At 45.7% G+C, this 19,784-nt stretch overlaps 2 protein-coding genes across 4 annotated transcripts in view; one reads left to right on the top strand and one right to left on the bottom strand.

The window, feature by feature from the left end:
* The first annotated feature begins 3,998 nt into the window (after window positions 1-3,998).
* Window positions 3,999-19,784, top strand: part of LOC115147765 (dynamin-2-like) — a 55,510-nt gene continuing 39,724 nt past the window's right edge. Inside the window, exon 1 of the mRNA XM_029690058.1 lies at window positions 3,999-4,123. The gene's annotated coding sequence lies outside the window, so the exon portion shown is untranslated. The remainder of the gene's footprint in view (window positions 4,124-19,784) is intronic.
* On the bottom strand, window positions 5,705-15,760 carry LOC115147767 (transmembrane emp24 domain-containing protein 1). 3 transcript variants are annotated; one of them, XM_029690062.1, is made up of 7 exons: window positions 15,427-15,760; window positions 10,735-10,832; window positions 10,456-10,540; window positions 10,224-10,325; window positions 9,604-9,725; window positions 9,110-9,155; window positions 5,705-7,424 (listed from the first exon to the last, which is right to left on the bottom strand). In XM_029690062.1, the coding sequence occupies exons 1-7, from the start codon at window positions 15,622-15,624 to the stop codon at window positions 7,374-7,376; spliced, it is 702 nt and encodes a 233-aa protein (XP_029545922.1). In that variant the 5' UTR covers window positions 15,625-15,760; the 3' UTR covers window positions 5,705-7,373. The 3 variants fall into 3 exon arrangements, 2 of the variants coding, with proteins under 2 accessions (XP_029545922.1, XP_029545921.1); XR_003866498.1 differs by lacking the exon at window positions 9,110-9,155 and having other exon boundaries at window positions 9,202-9,725; XM_029690061.1 differs by lacking the exon at window positions 9,110-9,155 and having other exon boundaries at window positions 9,558-9,725; window positions 15,427-15,758.

Here is a 19,784-nt window from a genome sequence, read left to right as displayed (position 1 = left end):
ACAACTACTTTTTGTAGAATTGCATGGCTGCCACATGCAGGTGGAAGGACAGCTATATTCACTCGGGAGCAAGAGGCCGTTATAGTTGGAATGGTCCTTCAAGATAATGCAATACGACTCAGAGAAATCCAGGAACGAGTGATACAAGACAACACACACTTCCAGGGAATCGACAGTGTGAGCATTTCCACAATTGACCGTGTCCTCCATCGTAACAGGATGCGAATGAAACAAGTATACAGAGTACCTTTTGAGGGCAACTCACCAAGGGTGAAAGAACTGCGAGCTCAGTATGTGCAAGTCAGTGTACATTCAGAAACATTTACTGTAATCCAGATTGTCTACAGTACTAACACATACTATGTGAATGACATTACTCTTCAGTACATACAATGTATGTGAATCAGAAGTGCATACAGTAGGCCTAATTGTACTCTACAGTATAGCACTGTCTCTGTACGACTTACAAAATCCTACATACAGTATATTGTATTTCTACACAGACAATATTTGACTTGGAATCCTTGGACAGACCCCATGAGTTCATCTTTGTCGATGAAGCAGGTTTCAATCTAACAAAGAGGAGAAGGAGAGGCCGAAACATGATTGGACAGCGGGCCATTGTTGAAGTCCCTGGTCAACGAGGTGGCAATGTCACAATCTGTGCTGCTATCAGCAACCATGGTGTTCTACATCACCATGTTACACTCGGGCCATATAACACCCAGCACCTTCTAACATTTAGTGCCAATCTAAGAGATATTTTATTTGAGCAGCAGGTTCAAGAGCAGCAGGGTCAAGAGCTAAATGAGAATCCCATCCCCACCTATGTGATAGTGTGGGACAATGTCAGTTTCCACTGAGCTGCTCAGGTAAGGGAAGGGTTTAACATCGATGGGCAGTTTATGAACTTATACCTCCCTCCATACTCGCCTTTCCTGAATCCGATTGAGGAGTTTTTCTCCTCTTGGAGATGGAAAGTGTATGATAGACAACCCTACACCAGAGTAAATCTGCTGCAAGCCATGGATTTAGCCTGTGGTGATATAGGTGAGGAATCATGTCAGGGCTGGATACGGCACACAAGAGGCTTCTTCCCCCGTTGCCTCAGGAGGGACAATATTGCTTGTGATGTCGACGAAGTGCTCTGGCCTGACCCAGCCCAAAGACAAGAAGAAGCACATTGATCACGTTTACTCCTTTGATTTTTGTCCCTTTTTTGTCCCTGTTGTACAGTGCATTGTATGCTGTATACTGTACAATGGACAAATTGTATGGCCCTGAACATTGTGCTTTCCATTTATTAACAGTACTGACTGCTCAATAGATTTTGACTGGTTGCAGGTTCGTATCAACAAAGAAGAAGAATTACAGTATCACAGAGACAAAGGACAAGTGTGTGAGGTGCAGGGTACAGTACTGTATAAATAGGGGTACAAGGAGGAGGAAGAACAAAAAACAAAAAACAAAATTGCAAAGAGCAAAACAGAGTAGTAATTTCTGATCAATTTTGAGCTACTATAATAGAACATGTTTTCGTTCATCAATAGACAATGACGGAAAAATATGAATATATTTTTAGATTAAAAATGTACTTCTCCCTGAGAATTGTATGTTTTGAACAATGTGTTTTCTATTTTTCGGTGTATTGTTTACTGACTGCTTGAGAGTGTATATCATTTTGATCACTTTGTTTATGATTTGAGAGCAGTGTTTGATTTTGAGCACAGGTAAAACTGTTTTGAGGCGAATGTTTCATTTTGCGAGAGGAGTCAGAGGTTACGTAAATAGTGCTTGAAGATGATGTTTAATGTTTTCAGGAAATGGAGCAAGGTGTCAGAAATGGTGTTTAGCAATTGAGAAAAACTGTAAAGTGACATCATCCTACGTCTAACTTCAGGGTCATGTCCCCTAATCCTTTGTTATGGGCTAGACAATTATATTATCCAATTCGTGGAAACGTGCTTATTTTTGAAGTTAAATATCTAATTATATTTGTGATTGTCTATTAATTTACTTCTGCCAGATGCCTTTCGTGAGGTTTTGCCTGAATACCATTGCCTTTACATTTTGCCCGGACTGAAAACCCACAGGACAGTAGATCTCCAGGTAGAGGGTTGGACTGAAAACCTACAGGACGGTAGATCTCCAGGAAGAGGGTTGGACTGAAAACCTACAGGACTGTAGATCTCCAGGAAGAGGGTTGGACTGAAAACCTACAGGACGGTAGATCTCCAGGAAGAGGGTTGGACTGAAAACCTACAGGACAGTAGATCTCCAGGAAGAGGGTTGGACTGAAAACCTACAGGACTGTAGATCTCCAGGAAGAGGGTTGGACTGAAAACCTACAGGACTATAGATCTCCAGGAAGAGGGTTGGGCTGAAAACCTACAGGACTGTAGATCTCCAGGAAGAGGGTTGGACTGAAAACCTACAGGACAGTAGATCTCCAGGTAGAGGGTTGGACTGAAAACCTACAGGACGGTAGATCTCCAGGAAGAGGGTTGGACTGAAAACCTACAGGACTGTAGATCTCCAGGAAGAGGGTTGGACTGAAAACCTACAGGACGGTAGATCTCCAGGAAGAGGGTTGGACTGAAAACCTACAGGACGGTAGATCTCCAGGAAGAGGGTTGGACTGAAAACCTACAGGACTGTAGATCTCCAGGAAGAGGGTTGGACTGAAAACCTACAGGACTGTAGATCTCCAGGAAGAGGGTTGGACTGAAAACCTACAGGACTGTAGATCTCCAGGAAGAGGGTTGGACTGAAAACCTACAGGACAGTAGATCTCCAGGAAGAGGGTTGGACTGAAAACCCACAGGACAGTAGATCTCCAGGAAGAGGGTTGGACTGAAAACCTACAGGACTATAGATCTCCAGGAAGAGGGTTGGGCTGAAAACCTACAGGACTGTAGATCTCCAGGAAGAGGGTTGGACTGAAAACCTACAGGACTGTAGATCTCCAGGAAGAGGGTTGGACTGAAAACCTACAGGACTGTAGATCTCCAGGAAGAGGGTTGGACTGAAAACCTACAGGACAGTAGATCTCCAGGAAGAGGGTTGGACTGAAAACCCACAGGACTGTAGATCTCCAGGAAGAGGGTTGGACTGAAAACCTACAGGACTATAGATCTCCAGGAAGAGGGTTGGGCTGAAAACCTACAGGACTGTAGATCTCCAGGAAGAGGGTTGGACTGAAAACCTACAGGACTGTAGATCTCCAGGAAGAGGGTTGGACTGAAAACCCACAGGACAGTAGATCTCCAAGAAGAGGGTTGGACTGAAAACCTACAGGACGGTAGATCTCCAGGAAGAGGGTTGGACTGAAAACCTACAGGACAGTAGATCTCCAGGAAGAGGGTTGGGGCAGCCCTGGGTTAGGCCAACAAACTACCACTCAAATGACCACTCTAAGGAAAGATGAGACTCTGTTTTGCTCTAGGACCCCCACACGTGTCACAGGACTTGTCTGAACGTGATCCAGTTATCAGTTCTAAAAAAATGTACGGAAGTAGTTTTGTGCCCCACACACACAAAAAAAGGGGTTAAATGTGTGTCCAAAAAATATCTATGTATTTCCTGAGCTTTCTTTTGTGTCCTAGATATTGGACAGACACTTCAAAACCTTATTCCTTCTGATTTATTTTTTTACTGTCTGTTTGGCCATTTATGAATGTGTTATTCAATGCATTTCTATGGACTATAGTAGTAAAAGACAAATTCTATATTTTCTTCATCTACCTAAAGGGTCCTAAAATTCTAAATCAAAAAGCTAAATGATCCATGGTATGACATTAAAACAATTCCAGATGTCAGATTAGCATTCTATTATTTCTCTATGTGTTTCTCTCAGCATTTCACTGTTAGTCTACACCTGTTGTTTACCAAGCATGTGACAAATACAATTTGATTTGACAGATACACGAACAAACGTATATACACACACACACACACACACACACACTCTCTCCCTCCAGCAACTGACCAACCACATACGGGACACGTTGCCAGGGTTACGTAGTAAACTCCAGAGCCAGCTTCTATCTCTGGAGAAAGAGGTGGAGGAATACAAGAACTTTAAACCAGACGACCCAACACGCAAGACCAAGGCCCTACTGCAGTCAGTATTTAAACACACACACACACACACAAGACCAAGGCCCTACTGCAGTCAGTATATAAACACACACACACAAGACCAAGGCCCTACTGCAGTCAGTATAAACACACACACAAGACTGCAGAGCCATGCTTCAGTTGAGAATTGTATTGATGCATCTGTGTGTATTATTAATATAGTTTATCTGAGTAGGGAGGCAATAACATTGACACATTGTAATTTACAACAGTAAGATTCATTGCACCAGAACACATTCCATGAGTACCTTCCCACTTTTCAGAGACTTATTGATCATTTGTCCTCTAGAGGTCAACATTTCATTACAACATTCATTGATATGTTCATTTGATAGTACATTATCCATCTTAAATTCCCTCCCAAACTAAAATCAAATATTTGGAATGTAACACTTCATTGGCTTTTGATTTCCACTAGGACAACCAGTAAGACGTTAGCTCCTCAACGCCGTGCGACAGTGCACCAATAAGGTACCTCGCTGCATGGAGCCTGTAATGCCCTGTCATGCTAGTCCAGTCCACATGGGGACGCTATGGAGCTAGCCTTTAATGCTACCATGCTAACCTAGGCCCCAGGGTAGCGCACCAATAAGGTACTACACTGCATGGTACACCCCCCCCCCCCCCCCAGAGAACTTAGAGCCTGTCATGTCACTCCTGGCCACAGGGGGCGATGTAGATTTAGCTTGTCTTCTAGTGTTTTCAGGGTGTTGTGCTGTTAGATGTGTGAGAGACTGTTTATGTTTCTCCTCACGTGTCTCTGGTTTTCCCTGAAGACAAGCTGCAGGTTAACACACACCTTGTGACTTAGTGGATGTCAAACACATTTCATTTTCCTGTATTATCCTGAAGGATTGTGGGATGCCTACCTGCTGCTTGTTTTAGTTTAGTATCCCTCCATCTCTCTCTTTTCCTTCCCTCTTTCACTGCTCAACGACCTCTCTCTTTGTCGCTTCCAGACTCCTCCCACTTCCCTTGGAGATCCTAATAAAGTCTAAATCAATCAATCTCCTCTCTCCCTCCCTCCCCCTCTCTCTGAATGAGTAAATTACCTATGAAAGCCACACGGTTAGCTGTCCAGTTCATCATCCTACGTCTAACTTCAGGGTCATGTCCCCTAATCTTTTGAGTGGGCTTGACGATTATATATCAAATTAAATATATACGATTTTATTTGTCGATGAATTTACTTCTGCTAGATGCCTTTTATGTGGTATTTGCGCTGAAGGCCATTCAAAAAGCCTACAAAAGTTAAAACTACAAGGCTACTTCGTGGAAAATGACATGTTTCATAGGGTATACTGTGGTCTGTATGTTTGTCATGATGTCAGTAGGCCACTAGAGGGCAACAGCTGTCCACTGCAATCAGTACCATTCATCCTGGGACCGTAAGCACAAAGCATCTCAGAATAGGAGTTCTGATCTAGAATCAGTTTTGCCTGTTAGGTCATAATGAATCAGATTATAGGGACAGATCCCGGATCAGCACTCCTACTCTGAGGTGTTTTGTGGATACGACTCCAGGTCCTGGTCCTACACAATAAAAGAACAAGTACACCATTCCTCAAATCAAATGTTCTGTCTTTTATTGTGTAAAAAACAACATTAAAATCACTGGCTGCCATGGCAACATGGTTAAGAATGCTCAAAGTACCACTCCCTTCTTAGTTACAATCACAGGTTGCCTCCAAATTCTCCACCCATCTCCCAAAGTCTGCACTCGTACACTTTATGTTATGGTTTTAAAAAGCATTGGAATGGTGTAGTCATTGGCTGGAGGGAGTTTCAACCATTAAACCCATGACTGAGAGTGTGCAAGGCAAGTATGGGGGGGAAGGGTGGAGGATTGGGACGTAGCGAAAGCTTTAGGATCAACTGTAAACTAGGTTCTCTGTAAACTGTTTCTGTCCCCTATACCACAACTGAAGTTAGATGGACACGCTCACACATACACCCACACACCCACCCATCCACCCACACACACGGAAAAACACCCACAAACATACCTGTTCATCTAGATATCAGCATAGAATCTTACTGGCACATAAAACTCAGTAACACCAAAAAAAGGTGATTGGCTACCCACAACAGGTCACAAAGACATGGACCAATGAGAGGAGAAGGATATTAGGGGTTGGGTGGGGCTTGTTCTGGTAAAATAGGAGGATCCATTGAAATTCAATTACTAGAGATTTAAACCCAACGTGCACTTTTGAGCGGATCACATCCTTGATGCATTGTGGGTAAATGATGACTGACTGACTCAGGGGCAGACTGGGACCATAAATCAGCTCCGGAATTTCTAACACACTGATCCATTTTTTCCCATGACGCACGCATTATTAGATATAGAAATTATAATTTTGTAAAAATTATATTATATCATTTTTTACAAAATGCTAATTGAGACAGGGCCACTGGGCTAAAAATGGACCAGCCCATCTGGTATTTGCCCGAAATGCCAGTCCGCCCCTTGACCCACTGATCTACAAACGATGAGTCTCTCATTCTAGTGATTCTATTTCTATGGGATGATCCAAAACTAAAAAATTAATGAACATGAAGTCTCTCAGATCAGTTTGGCCCTTTAGATCATAATGAATCAGATTACATGGACAGGTTGGGACCTGATCCTAGATCAGCACTCCAACTCTTGGGACACTTTGTGGATAATATCCCAGAGCTGCGTTCAATAAGCACAAACAGGTCGGAAATTTTTTTCCGGGAACGCAAAAGTGAACATTCTTATTGGACAAATTGAGGCAGGACCTCCGTCACTTCTAACTGTTGTCTAGTTCTGTGTCTAATGGACACTACCCAGGGAGTAAAAGGCACTGTGTTGAGCCCAGATGGCAAAGTTGTACGGCAGTGTCCCAAATAGCACCCTATTCCCTAGAAAGTGCACTACTAGGCGCGGCTGGTAGCCTAGTGGTTAGAGCGTTGAGCCAGTAACCGAAAGGTTGCTGGATCGAATCCCCGAGCTGACAAGGTACAAATCTGTCGTTCTGCCCCTAGGTAAATCTTAACTGGCTTGCCTAGTTAAATAAAGGTTCAATTAAAAATGTTTAATTAAAACTTCTGACCAGAGATACACTCTAGATAGGGAATAGGGTGCAATTCGTGATACAGGATATTTACTCTTCTGTATCCTCCTCTGCTTCCTCGTCTTCCTTCCTCTCTTCTCTTCCCACCTTAACCCTGATTGGCTGTGAGGTGGCGGAGTGGGCGTGTCTTTATGTACAGACACGCCTCTTATCGTCAAACAGTCTGCGGACGGTATAGACCTGAGAGAGGAGGAACGGACAGTTAGACACTGAGATAATGTTACCTGAGTGACTGATTACTAGTGTGTCTACAGGTTGTCCTAGTGTGTGTGTGTGTGTGTAAAATCTGTGCGAGTGCGACCCCCATCATAACTACAGACCTGCCAACCTTGAATCATTTTAATGAGAACCACTTGCGGTGACGGTCCCCCCGGCCCACACGACGACGCGCGCCACCCCCACACTGCTCAAATCAAACGCACCTTTTAGCCCAATAATGATGTTGGCAGAAGACCCCCACACTGCTCAAATCAAACACACCTTTTAGCCCATAATGATGTTGGCAGAAGACCCCCCCACTGCTCAAATCAAACGCACCTTTTAGCCCAATAATGATGTTGGCAGACGACCCCCCCACTGCTCAAATCAAACAACTTTTAGCCCAATAATGGTGTTGGCAGACGACCCCCCCACTGCTCAAATCAAACGCACCTTTTAGCCCAATAATGGTGTTGGCAGAAGACCCCCCCACTGCTCAAATCAAACGCACCTTTTAGCCCAATAATGGCGTTGGCAGAAGACCCCACACTGCTCAAATCAAACGCACCTTTTAGCCCATAATGGTGTTGGCAGAAGACCCCACCCCACTGCTCAAATCAAACGCACCTTTAGCCCAATAATGGTGTTGGCAGAAGACCCTCTATAGGAATGGTAGACTATAGACCCATCTTTATTCAAAGACTCAATCACGGACACTCTTACTGACAGTTGTGGCTGCTTCGATTGATGTATTGTTGTCTCTACCTTCTTGCCGTTGTCTGTGCCCAATAATGTTTGCACCATGTTTTGTTCTCCTACCATGTTGATTCTACCATGCTGTGTTGTCATGTGTTGCTGCCTTGCTATGTTGTTGTCTACGGTCTCTCTTTATGTAGTGTTGTGGTGTCTCTCTTGTCGTGATGTGTTTTGTCCTATATTTTTATTTTTAGCCACAGCCCACGTCTCCACAGGAGGCCTTTTGCCTCTTGGTAGACCGTCATTGTAAATAAGAATTTCTTCTTAATTGACTTGCCTAGTTAAATAAAGGACAAATCAAATCAAACTCAACTCTGGACCTCTTAGCCAGTTCCACTGCATTGTTTCATTGTTCCCCTCTAATCAGGGACGGGTTTAGACCTGGGACACCAGGTGGGTGTAGTTAATGATCAGAACAGAAACCCAGCCGGCTCCGGACCTCGTAGGTTCAGAGTTGAATACCCCTGCTATTGACGTTATGGGTGCTTGGTAATTGGCTGCTCCTCAGTAGGATTTTTTTTTTAAATATGCCATGTCTGTTTTCAATCACGCAGTGACCTACCGCGCCGCTGACCTACGACGCCGCTGACCTACGACGCCGCTGACCTACTGCAACACAACAGGTGTTTCCTTGCTAGTCAATAAACTCACGTCTACTGCTGTTTCTGAGATCAAGCTGGGAGCTAGAGATTTCCTCCTCGCCAGAGTCCTCTGATTGGCCCAACTTCAAGCGGTTGAGTCAAAAACCTCAATGTGCCAACTAGAAGCATCTTTCTGCATATTTTAGGGTCGTTTTTCGTACCAGCATACTTAGACCTGAAATGTTGTGCAGGTTGGCAGGTCTGTAACTAGGAGACTGGTACAGGACCAGAAGACCCTCCACAAGTTGTCCTGGTGTGTGGCTGTGTTACCTGAGTTAGTGCCACCCCCAGCATTACAATGAGACTGGTACAGGACCAGAAGGAGACTCTCCACAAGTTGTCCTAGTGTGTGGCTGTGTTACCTGAGTTAGTGCGACCCCCAGCATTACAATGAGACTGGTACAGGACCAGAAGACTCTCCACAAGTTGTCCTGGTGTGTGGCTGTGTTACCTGAGTTAGTGCGACCCCCAGCATTACAATGAGACTGGTACAGGACCAGAAGACCCTCCACAAGTTGTCCTGGTGTGTGGCTGTGTTACCTGAGTTAGTGTGACCCCCAGCATTACAATGAGACTGGTACAGGACCAGAAGACCCTCCACAAGTTGTCCTAGTGTGTGGCTGTGTTACCTGAGTTAGTGCCACCCCCAGCATTACAATGAGACTGGTACAGGACCAGAAGACCCTCCACAAGTTGTCCTAGTGTGTGGCTGTGTTACCTGAGTTAGTGCCACCCCCAGCATTACAATGAGACTGGTACAGGACCAGAAGGAGACTCTCCACAGGTTGTCTTCTAGCAGGTTACGGTCCCTGGCCTCAAACGCTCTCAGTACCGTCTGCATCTGACGACTTCTCTCTAACCGACGGTGTACTGAGTCTATGGACTCCTGGAGGGGGGAGGGGGGGAGAGAGAGGAGGGTGGGGAGGGGGAGAGAGTGGGGAGGGGAGAGAGAGAGAGGAGGGTGGGGAGGGGAGAGGGGAGGGTGGGGAGAGGGAGAGAGGAGGGTGGGGAGGGGGGAGAGAGAGGAGGGTGGGGGGGAGAGAGAGGAGGGTGGGGAGGGGGGAGAGAGGAGGGTGGGGAGGGGGGGAGAGAGGAGGGTGGGGAGGGGGGAGAGAGAGGATGGTGGGGAGGGGGGGAGAGAGAGGAGGGTGGGGAGGGGGGGAGAGAGAGGAGGGTGGGGAGGGGGGAGAGAGAGGAAGGGTGGGGAGGGGGGGAGAGAGGAAGGGACAGGAGAGGGGGGGGAAGGAGAGGGTGATGGTGAAGAGAGGAAGAGAGAGAGGGGGAGTTTGAAAAGAGGAAAGGTAGTGTGTACGTTCAGTTTTTTCTCTCTTCCGTTACAGTGAATGTGTTGAACACATGGTCATCCATCCAATAGCCTACTCACCCTAATGTCCTCCAGCTTGTACTCCAATAGGCTCTCAGGCTCTCCAAGCCCCGCCCACTCGTCATCCCCTCCCACGTCGCCCGGCTGTCCCTCGATGATGACCTGCATTTTTACACACACACTTTATAGTATCTCTATTTACATTTGATTAAGATAGCAGATGCTTTTATCCAGAGCGACTTACAGTAAATCAAATCAACCAATTAATAAAGATATATTAATACAAATAAACCTCAAAGAAGACCATCTTCTCAGAGAAGCGGCTGAAGCTGTTGTCAAAACAGATCTGGTAGTCTCCTTCCTCCGTAGGTTCCACCCTAGAACAAAACAACCAATCAGAGGCGCTGACACAGAGAAAGCAACCAATCAGAGATGTGGTCACAAAGCCAACAGCAAACCAAAAAGAAAGGGAAGGGGAGAGAGCGAGGTCCAAAGACACAGGTTGAACTGTGACATCACGGAAGACATGTTGTGTGAGTAGAATGGACCAATGAGAGGCAGCGGTACTGACATGTGGACTCCGTCTGAGCGGCGGAACTCAGAGATGAGCTGGAACCCGTGAGGAGAGAGAACGGTGAAATCTACATCCATACCTGCACCGGCTATCACCTGGAGAGAGGAACACACACACACACAATCAGAAAGGTACTTTTACAACAGCCATAGATATGAGTCACACTGCACGTCAGAGAGCTAGGATATGAAACAGGATGTGTGTGATAATGTTACCTGAGTAAAACAGGATGTGTACTCAGTGACGTGAACCCCTCTGAATGGTGCAGGTAGAAATAGAGTAAATAGAGCTGACAGGATCCCCTATTCTCTCTGACAGACGATAGTTTCTGTTCAACACATTTCTATCTGAACATTCTGTACCTCCATTCTCCTGAGAAGCCATAGGGGCTCTGGTCACAGGTAGTACACTACATAGGGGCTCTGGTCACAGGTGGTACACTACATAGGGGCTCTGGTCACAGGTAGTACACTACATAGGGGCTCTGGTCACAGGTGGTACACTACATAGGGGCTCTGGTCACAGGTGGTACACTACATAGGGGCTCTGGTCACAGGTGGTACACTACATAGGGGCTCTTGGTCACAGGTGGTACACTACATAGGGGCTCTGGTCACAGGTGGTACACTACATAGGGGCTCTTGGTCACAGGTGGTACACTACATAGGGGCTCTGGTCACAGGTGGTACACTACATAGGGGCTCTTGGTCACAGGTGGTACACTACATAGGGGCTCTGGTCACAGGTGGTACACTGCATAGGGGCTCTGGTCACAGGTGGTACACTACATAGGGGCTCTGGTCACAGGTAGTACACTACATAGGGGCTCTGGTCACAGGTGGTACACTACATAGGGGCTCTGGTCACAGGTGGTACACTACATAGGGGCTCTGGTCACAGGTGGTACACTACATAGGGGCTCTGGTCACAGGTGGTACACTACATAGGGGCTCTGGTCACAGGTGGTACACTACATAGGGGCTCTGGTCACAGGTGGTACACTACATAGGGGCTCTGGTCACAGGTGGTACACTACATAGGGGCTCTGGTCACAGGTGGTACACTACATAGGGGCTCTGGTCACAGGTGGTACACTACATAGGGGCTCTGGTCACAGGTGGTACACTACATAGGGGCTCTGGTCACAGGTGGTACACTACATAGGGGCTCTGGTCACAGGTGGTACACTACATAGGGGCTCTGGTCACAGGTGGTACACTACATAGGGGCTCTGGTCACAGGTGGTACACTACATAGGGGCTCTGGTCACAGGTGGTACACTACATAGGGGCTCTGGTCACAGGTGGTACACTACATAGGGGCTCTGGTCACAGGTAGTACACTACATAGGGGCTCTGGTCACAGGTAGTACACTACATAGGGGCTCTGGTCACAGGTAGTACACTACATAGGGGCTCTGGTCACAGGTAGTACACTACATAGGGGCTCTTGGTCACAGGTAGTACACTACATAGGGGCTCTGGTCACAGGTAGTACACTACATAGGGGCTCTGGTCACAGGTAGTACACTACATAGGGGCTCTTGGTCACAGGTAGTACACTACATAGGGGCTCTTGGTCACAGGTAGTACACTACATAGGGGCTCTGGTCACAGGTAGTACACTACATAGGGGCTCTGGTCACAGGTAGTACACTACATAGGGGCTCTGGTCACAGGTAGTACACTACATAGGGGCTCTGGTCACAGGTAGTACACTACATAGGGGCTCTGGTCACAGGTAGTACACTACATAGGGGCTCTGGTCACATGTAGTACACTACATAGGGGCTCTTGGTCACAGGTAGTACACTACATAGGGGCTCATCTGCATCCCTATTCCCTACCACATAGGCCTAATCTCTACACCATAGTGGAGGAACTAGGTTCTCTGTAAACTGTTTCTCTGTACCGCAACTGAAATCAGATGGACACGCTCACTCACACACACACACACACGCCATTAAACAAGGAAAACAAAACACAAACATGGCTGTTCATCTAGATATGTCAATCTTACTGGCACATAAAACCCATCTATACATGAACAGTCTGACGTTACAGGACAAGGTTGTATGTCATAACATTCAGTCCTTCACTAGTGCTGAACACACACACACACACACACACACACACACTGCCTGAGAGGGGTTACACAACACACACACTGCCTGAGAGGGGTTACATAACACACACACTGCCTGAGGGGGTTACACATCAACACACACACACTGCCTGAGAGGGTTACACAACACACACACTGCCTGATAGGGTTACACATCAACACACACACACACACTGCCTGAGATGGGTTACACATCAACACACACACACTGCCTGAGAGTGGTTACACAACACACACACAGCCTGAGAGGGTTACACAACACACACACTGCCTGAGAGGGTTACACATCAACACACACACACACTCACACATACACACACACACACACACACACTGCCTGAGAGGGTTACACAACACACACACACTGCCTGAGAGGTGTTACACATCAACACACACACACACACACTGCCTGAGAGGGTTACACAACACACACACACACACTCACACACACACACACACACTGCCTGAGAGGGTTACACAACACACACACACTGCCTGAGAGGTGTTACACAACACACACACACACACTGCCTGAGAGGGGTTACACAACACACACACACACACACACTGCCTGAGAGATGTTACACAACACACACACACACACACACACACTGCCTGAGAGATGTTACACAACACACACTGCCTGAGAGATGTTACACAACACACACACACTGCCTGAGAGATGTTACACAACACACACACACTGCCTGAGAGGTGTTACACAACACACACTACCTGAGAGGGGTTACACAACACACACACACACTGCCTGAGAGGTGTTACACAACACACACACACACACACACACACTGCCTGAGAGGTGTTACACACACACACTGCCTGAGAGGTGTTACACAACACACACACTGCCTGAGAGGGTTACACAACACACACTGCCTGAGAGGGTTACACAGCACACACACACATCATGAAGTGCTTTGAGAGACTAGTCAAGGACCATATCACCTCCACCCTACCTGACACCCTAGACTCATTCAGGCATCACTCATTTATATATTTTTATGTACATATTCTTATTCATTCCTTTACACTTGTGTGTATAAGGTAGTTGTTGTGAAATTGTTAGATTATATTACTTGTTAGATATTACTGCATGGTCGGAACTAGAAGCACAAGCATTTCGCTACACTCGCATTAACATCTGCTAACCATGTGTATGTGACCAATAACATTTGATTTTGATTTGATTTGACACACGGTTGAGTTGAATAGGTGCCAAGCTGCCTGTGAACTACACTACAGGGACTCTCCCACTGAACAAACAGACTAGAGCTGCCTGCGTCCCAATAATCTCTACTCCTCTGAAGTGTGCACTTATATATATATATCTCTAGTCTTGGAGCTACCCTGTAGCCTGGGGGGCCACTCTGTTCCTGCTCTCTTGCCAAGTCCTTGTGGAATGGTCATGCTTGAGTAGGCAATAGCACAAACCGATCTGGGATCAGGCTAGCTACCCTCTGTGGATGGACTGGGACAGATAGGCTATAGAACGAAGACACATATTGATAGATATGACCTAAATGAGAGAGTTGTTACAGCAGTTTGTGTCAAGATGTAGGTGAAGTGGTAGAATGAAGCAATAAGGCCCAAGGAGGTGTGGTATATGGCCAATATACCACAGCTAAGGGCTGTTCTTAGGCACAACGCAGCGCAGAGTGCCTGGACACAGCCGTGGTATAACGGCCATATACCACAAACCCCCCGAGGTGCCTTACTGCTATTATTAAACTGATTACCAACGTAGTTATAACAGCAAAAACAACGTTTGTCATACCCATGGTATACGGTCTGATATACCACGGTTGTCAGCCAATCAGCAGTCAGGGCTCAAACCACCCAGTTTATAATGATGTATTTACATCACTGGGTAGGGTGTATTTGTAACACTTACACTGGCTAAATCTCTGCAGAGTGGAAGACGAGAGATGCAGAGAGACACATTCATAAAACAGTATTTAACGAGCAAATGTACCCCTCTCAGGAGTTAACCCACTGTTCCCCGGGCGCAGAAGACGTGGAGGTCGATTAAGGCAACCCCCCGCACCTCTCTGATTCAGAGGGGTTGGGTTACATGCGGAAGACATTCCGTTGCACAACTGACTAGGTATCGCACTTTCCCGTTCCTTTCTTTCTCCTCTGGGAGAAAGATACAATTTGGTTATAGCTATATGGTTCACCTGCATCATACGAAAAGTTAGGTTATAGATGGAGAAACCACTGCAAAACAGCATCATTGCTTGTACGGCAAGCGTAGCCTGGGGCAAGTGTCCTACACAGCATACATGCTTAAGTGCACAACCAGATAGCTTGCTGCTGTGGCTATCTCCTTAACTAGCTAGATAACGTTATCTGGCGCGACTAGCTTGCTACTGTAGTTAGCCATCTCAGGAGGAGAACTGAGAATAGCATCATTGTCACAACTAGCCTTTCTGGGACTGTATCGTGTTTACATTAGCTAACGTTTCAAGCCTGCTACTTCTGTGTTGCGATCTTTTGTTGCTGGCCAATGCACACACTAGACAGCTAAGCAACTAGTTAGTTTACCTGATACTCCACCTCCATGGTAACGTTCTTCGCAGCCGTTTGGAAGAAGCATTCGGTTCTTCCGGCTGGTAAGATAAACGTGAATTCGCTGTCTTGGTTATGGCCGAAAGCACGAATCGTTTCAAGACACGTCGCCACAACTAACGCAATGAAAACACATGTTGTGCTGCCTCGTCCTGCTTTCCGAAGTGTGTCCATGACAATAAATGAATTTGCTTCCTCAATGTGCTGAGATATTACAGCTAGCTACGTTATCATCCTGGCTAGCTAGCTAACTTCCAATAGCATGTTTCTGTCTTCCGCAACGTCTGTTGAACTTTTCCGGTCAGACGATTGGCTAGAATATCCGTATGACTGACACACTGCGGGGCCAATCGTTGAGGTGGAAGCCTTGCTTGGGACATTCATTTGTTTGTGCCCACCGCCCAAAAAACAGTTAAAATGTGTACAATGTCATTTAATATATTTACAGATGTTTTTTTTTTTTTATTTCTCCTCGATTTAGGACAGACACTTCAAAACCTTGTTTCTTATTATTTATTGTTTGACTGTCCTTTTTGCCACTTATGAATGTGTTATTCAATGCGTTTCTATGGGTTTTCGTAGTAAAGGCCAAAATCAATATTTTATCAAATCATGTTTTGATATATTTTTAATATAACTAAAGGGTCCCCCCCAAACGTTTTAGACTCTAAAGAATTATAAACTAAATTGTAAATTTGTAAATTCATGAGTTGAAATAAATTGTACACATAAGCTAAGTTGTAGCCTAATGAACACGGACAGAAGCCCTTCTTTGCTCTTCATTTGAAAAGCCTATATTAAAACTATTTTTGTAAAAATAGTTTGTGATGTTGTAAACAGATTATGCTAACACACTCCAATAATAACACTGACCTATCTAAATGAGATAACTTATCAGCGGAAACATTTGAATGGTTGCTGCTGCAGTTTACAGAAAATCAACGTCATTTGTGGCTTCTCACTGGGCACGCTGTCATTTCAGTGAAATTACGTTGAACCACCAAGAAATATACATTGAATTGACTTCTGTTCCCAGTGGGTTCTGACTCATTCTGTAAGGGCATATCCCTAATGGAACCCTATTCCCTATATTGTGCTCTACGTTTGACCAGGGCCCATAGTCAAAAGTAGTCATCTGCATATAAGAAATAGGGTGCTATTTTGGGAATGAACCGAAATATCAGCAAGTCTCAGCAACTTTGACAAGGACAGAGAGAGTTCTAGTATCTAGTAATGGACCAGAACCTGTCCTGATTCTAGTACTGTAATGGACCAGAACCTGTCCTAGTTCTAGTACTGTAGTGGACCAGAGCCTGTCCTAGTTCTAGTACTGTAATGGACCAGAGCCTGTCCTAGTTCTAGTACTGTAGTGGACCAGAACCTGTCCTAGTTCTAGTACTGTAGTGGACCAGAGCCTGTCCTAGTTCTAGTACTGTAATGGACCAGAGCCTGTCCTAGTTCTAGTACTGTAGTGGACCAGAGCCTGTCCTAGTTCTAGTACTGTAGTGGACCAGAGCCTGTCCTAGTTCTAGTACTGTAATGGGCCAGAGCCTGTCCTAATTATATTACTGTAGTGGACCAGAGCCTGTCCTAGTTCTAGTACTGTAATGGACCATAACCTATCCTAGTTATATTACTGTAATGGACCAGAACCTGTCCTAGTTCTAGTACTGTAATGGGCCAGAGCCTGTCCTAGTTCTATTACTGTAATGGACCAGAACCTGTCCTAGTTCTAGTACTGTAGTGGACCAGAGCCTGTCCTAGTTCTAGTACTGTAATGGACCAGAGCCTGTCCTAGTTCTAGTACAGTAGTGGACCAGAGCCTGTCCTAGCTCTAGTACTGTAGTGGACCAGAACCTGTCCTAGTTCTATTACTGTAATGGACCAGAGCCTGTCCTAGTTCTAGTACTGTAATGGGCCATAGCCTGTCCTAGTTATATTACTGTAGTGGACCAGAGCCTGTCCTAGTTCTAGTACTGTAATGGACCAGAACCGGTCCTAGTTCTAGTACTGTAATGGACCATAACCTATCCTAGTTATATTACTGTAATGGACCAGAACCTGTCCTAGTTCTAGTACTGTAATGGACCAGAACCTGTCCTAGTTCTAGTAATGTAATGGGCCAGAGCCTGTCCTAGTTCTATTACTGTAATGGACCAGAACCTGTCCTAGTTCTAGTACTGTAGTGGACCAGAGCCTGTCCTAGTTCTAGTACTGTAGTGGACGAGAGCCTGTCCTAGTTCTAGTACTGTAATGGACCAGAGCCTGTCCTAGTTCTAGTACTGTAGTGGACCAGAGCCTGTCCTAGTTCTAGTACTGTAGTGGACCAGAACCTGTCATAGTTCTATTACTGTAATGGACCAGAGCCTGTCCTAGTTATAGTACTGTAATGGGCCAGAACCTGTCCTAGTTCTAATACTATAGTGGACCAGAGCCTGTCCTAGTTCTAGTACTGTAATGGACCAGAGCCTGTCCTAGTTCTAGTACTGTAATGGGCCAGAGCCTGTCCTAGTTCTATTACTGTAGTGGACCACAACATGTCCTAGTTCTAGTACTGTAGTGGACCAGAACCTGTCCTAGTTCTAGTACTGTAATGTACCAGAGACTGTCCTAGTTCTATTACTGTAATGGACCAAAACCTGTCCTAGTTCTAGTACTGTAATGGACCAGAACCTGTCCTAGTTATATTACTGTAGTGGACCATAACCTGTCCTAGTTCTAGTACTGTAGTGGACCAGATCCTGTCCTAGATTTAGTACTGTAGTGGACCAGAGCCTGTCCAAGTTCTATTACTGTAGTGGACCAGAACCTGTCCTAGTTCTATTACTGTAATGGACCAGAACCTGTCCTAGTTCTAGTTCTGTAGAGGACCAGAGGCTGTCCTAGTTCTAGTACTGTAATGGACCAGAGCCTGTCCTAGTTCTAGTACTGTAGTGGACCATAACCTGTCCTAGTTCTAGTACTGTAGTGGACCAGAGCTTGTCCGAGTTCTAGTACTGTAATGGACCAGAACCTGTCCTAGTTCTAGTACTGTAGTGGACCAGAGCCTGTCCTAGTTCTATTACTGTAATGGACCAGAGCCTGTCCTAGTTCTAGTACTGTAATGGGCCAGAGCCTGTCCTAGTTCTCTTACTGTAATGGACCATAACCTGTCCTAGTTCTAGTACTTTAATGGACCACAACCTGTCCTAGTTCTATTACTGTAGTGGACCATAACCTGTCCTAGTTCTAGTACTGTAGTGGACCAGAACCTGTCCTAGTTCTAGTACTGTAGTGGACCAGAGCCTGTCCTAGTTCTATTACTGTCGTGGACCATAACCTGTCCTAGTTCTATTACTGTAATGGACCAGAACCTGTCCTAGTTCTAATACTGTAGTGGACCAGAGCCTGTCCTTGTTCTAGTACTGTAATGGACCAGAGCCTGTCCTAGCCCTAGTACTGTAATGGACCAGAGCCTGTCCTAGTTCTAGTACTGTAATGGACCAGAGCCTGTCCTAGTTTTAGTACTGTAATAGACCAGTGCCTGTCCTAGCTCTAGTACTGTAGTGGACCAGAGCCTGTCCTAGTTCTAGTACTGCAATGGACCTTAACATGTCCTAGTTCTATTAATGTAATGGACCAGAACCTGTCCTAGTTCTATTACTGCAACGGACCAGAGCCTGTCCTAGTTCTAGTGCTGTAATGGACCAGAGCCTGTCCTAGTTCTAGTACTGTAATGGACCAGAGCCTGTCCTAGTTCTATTACTGTAGTGGAACAGAGCCTGTCCTAGTTCTAGTACTGTAATGGACCAGAACCTGTCCTAGTTATATTACTGTAATGGGCCAGAGCCTGTCCTAGTTCTATTACTGTAATGGACCAGAACCTGTCCTAGTTCTAGTACTGTAATGTACCAGAGCCTGTCCGAGTTCTATTTCTTTAATGGACCAAAACCTGTCCTAGTTCTAGTACTGTAATGGACCAGAACCTGTCCTAGTTCTATTACTGTAGTGGACCAGAACCTGTCCTAGTTCTAGTACTGTAGTGGACCAGGACCTGTCCTAGTTCTAGTACTGTAATGGACCAGAACCTTTCCTAGTTCTAGTACTGTAGTGGACCAGAGCCTGTCCTAGTTCTATTACTGTAATGGACCATAACCTGTCCTAGTTCTAGTACTGTAGTGGACCATAACCTGTCCTAGTTCTTTTACTGTAATGGACCAGAACCTGTCCTAGTTCTAGTACTGTAGAGGACAAGAGGCTGTCCTAGTTCTAGTACTGTAATGGACCTGAGCCTGTCCTAGTTCTAGTACTGTAATGGACCAGAGCCTGTCCTAGTTCTAGTACTGTAATGGACC

The sequence above is a fragment of the Salmo trutta genome, chromosome 14 (genome assembly GCF_901001165.1).
Source record: "Salmo trutta chromosome 14, fSalTru1.1, whole genome shotgun sequence".
Taxonomy (NCBI): domain Eukaryota; kingdom Metazoa; phylum Chordata; class Actinopteri; order Salmoniformes; family Salmonidae; genus Salmo; species Salmo trutta.
This window is presented reverse-complemented; position numbering and strand designations above follow the sequence as displayed.

Coding starts and splice junctions, on each gene's coding strand:
- LOC115147767 (XM_029690062.1), bottom strand. CDS start 15,624: ATGGACACACTTCGGAAAGCAGGACGAGGCAGCACAACATGTGTTTTC. Junction 9,726..10,223: donor ACAAGCTGGAGGACATTAGG/GTGAGTAGGCTA, acceptor TCCCCCCTCCAG/GAGTCCATAGACTCAGTACA. Junction 7,425..9,109: donor TGGGGGTGGCACTAACTCAG/GTAACACAGCCA, acceptor CTCCTCTCTCAG/GTCTATACCGTCCGCAGACT.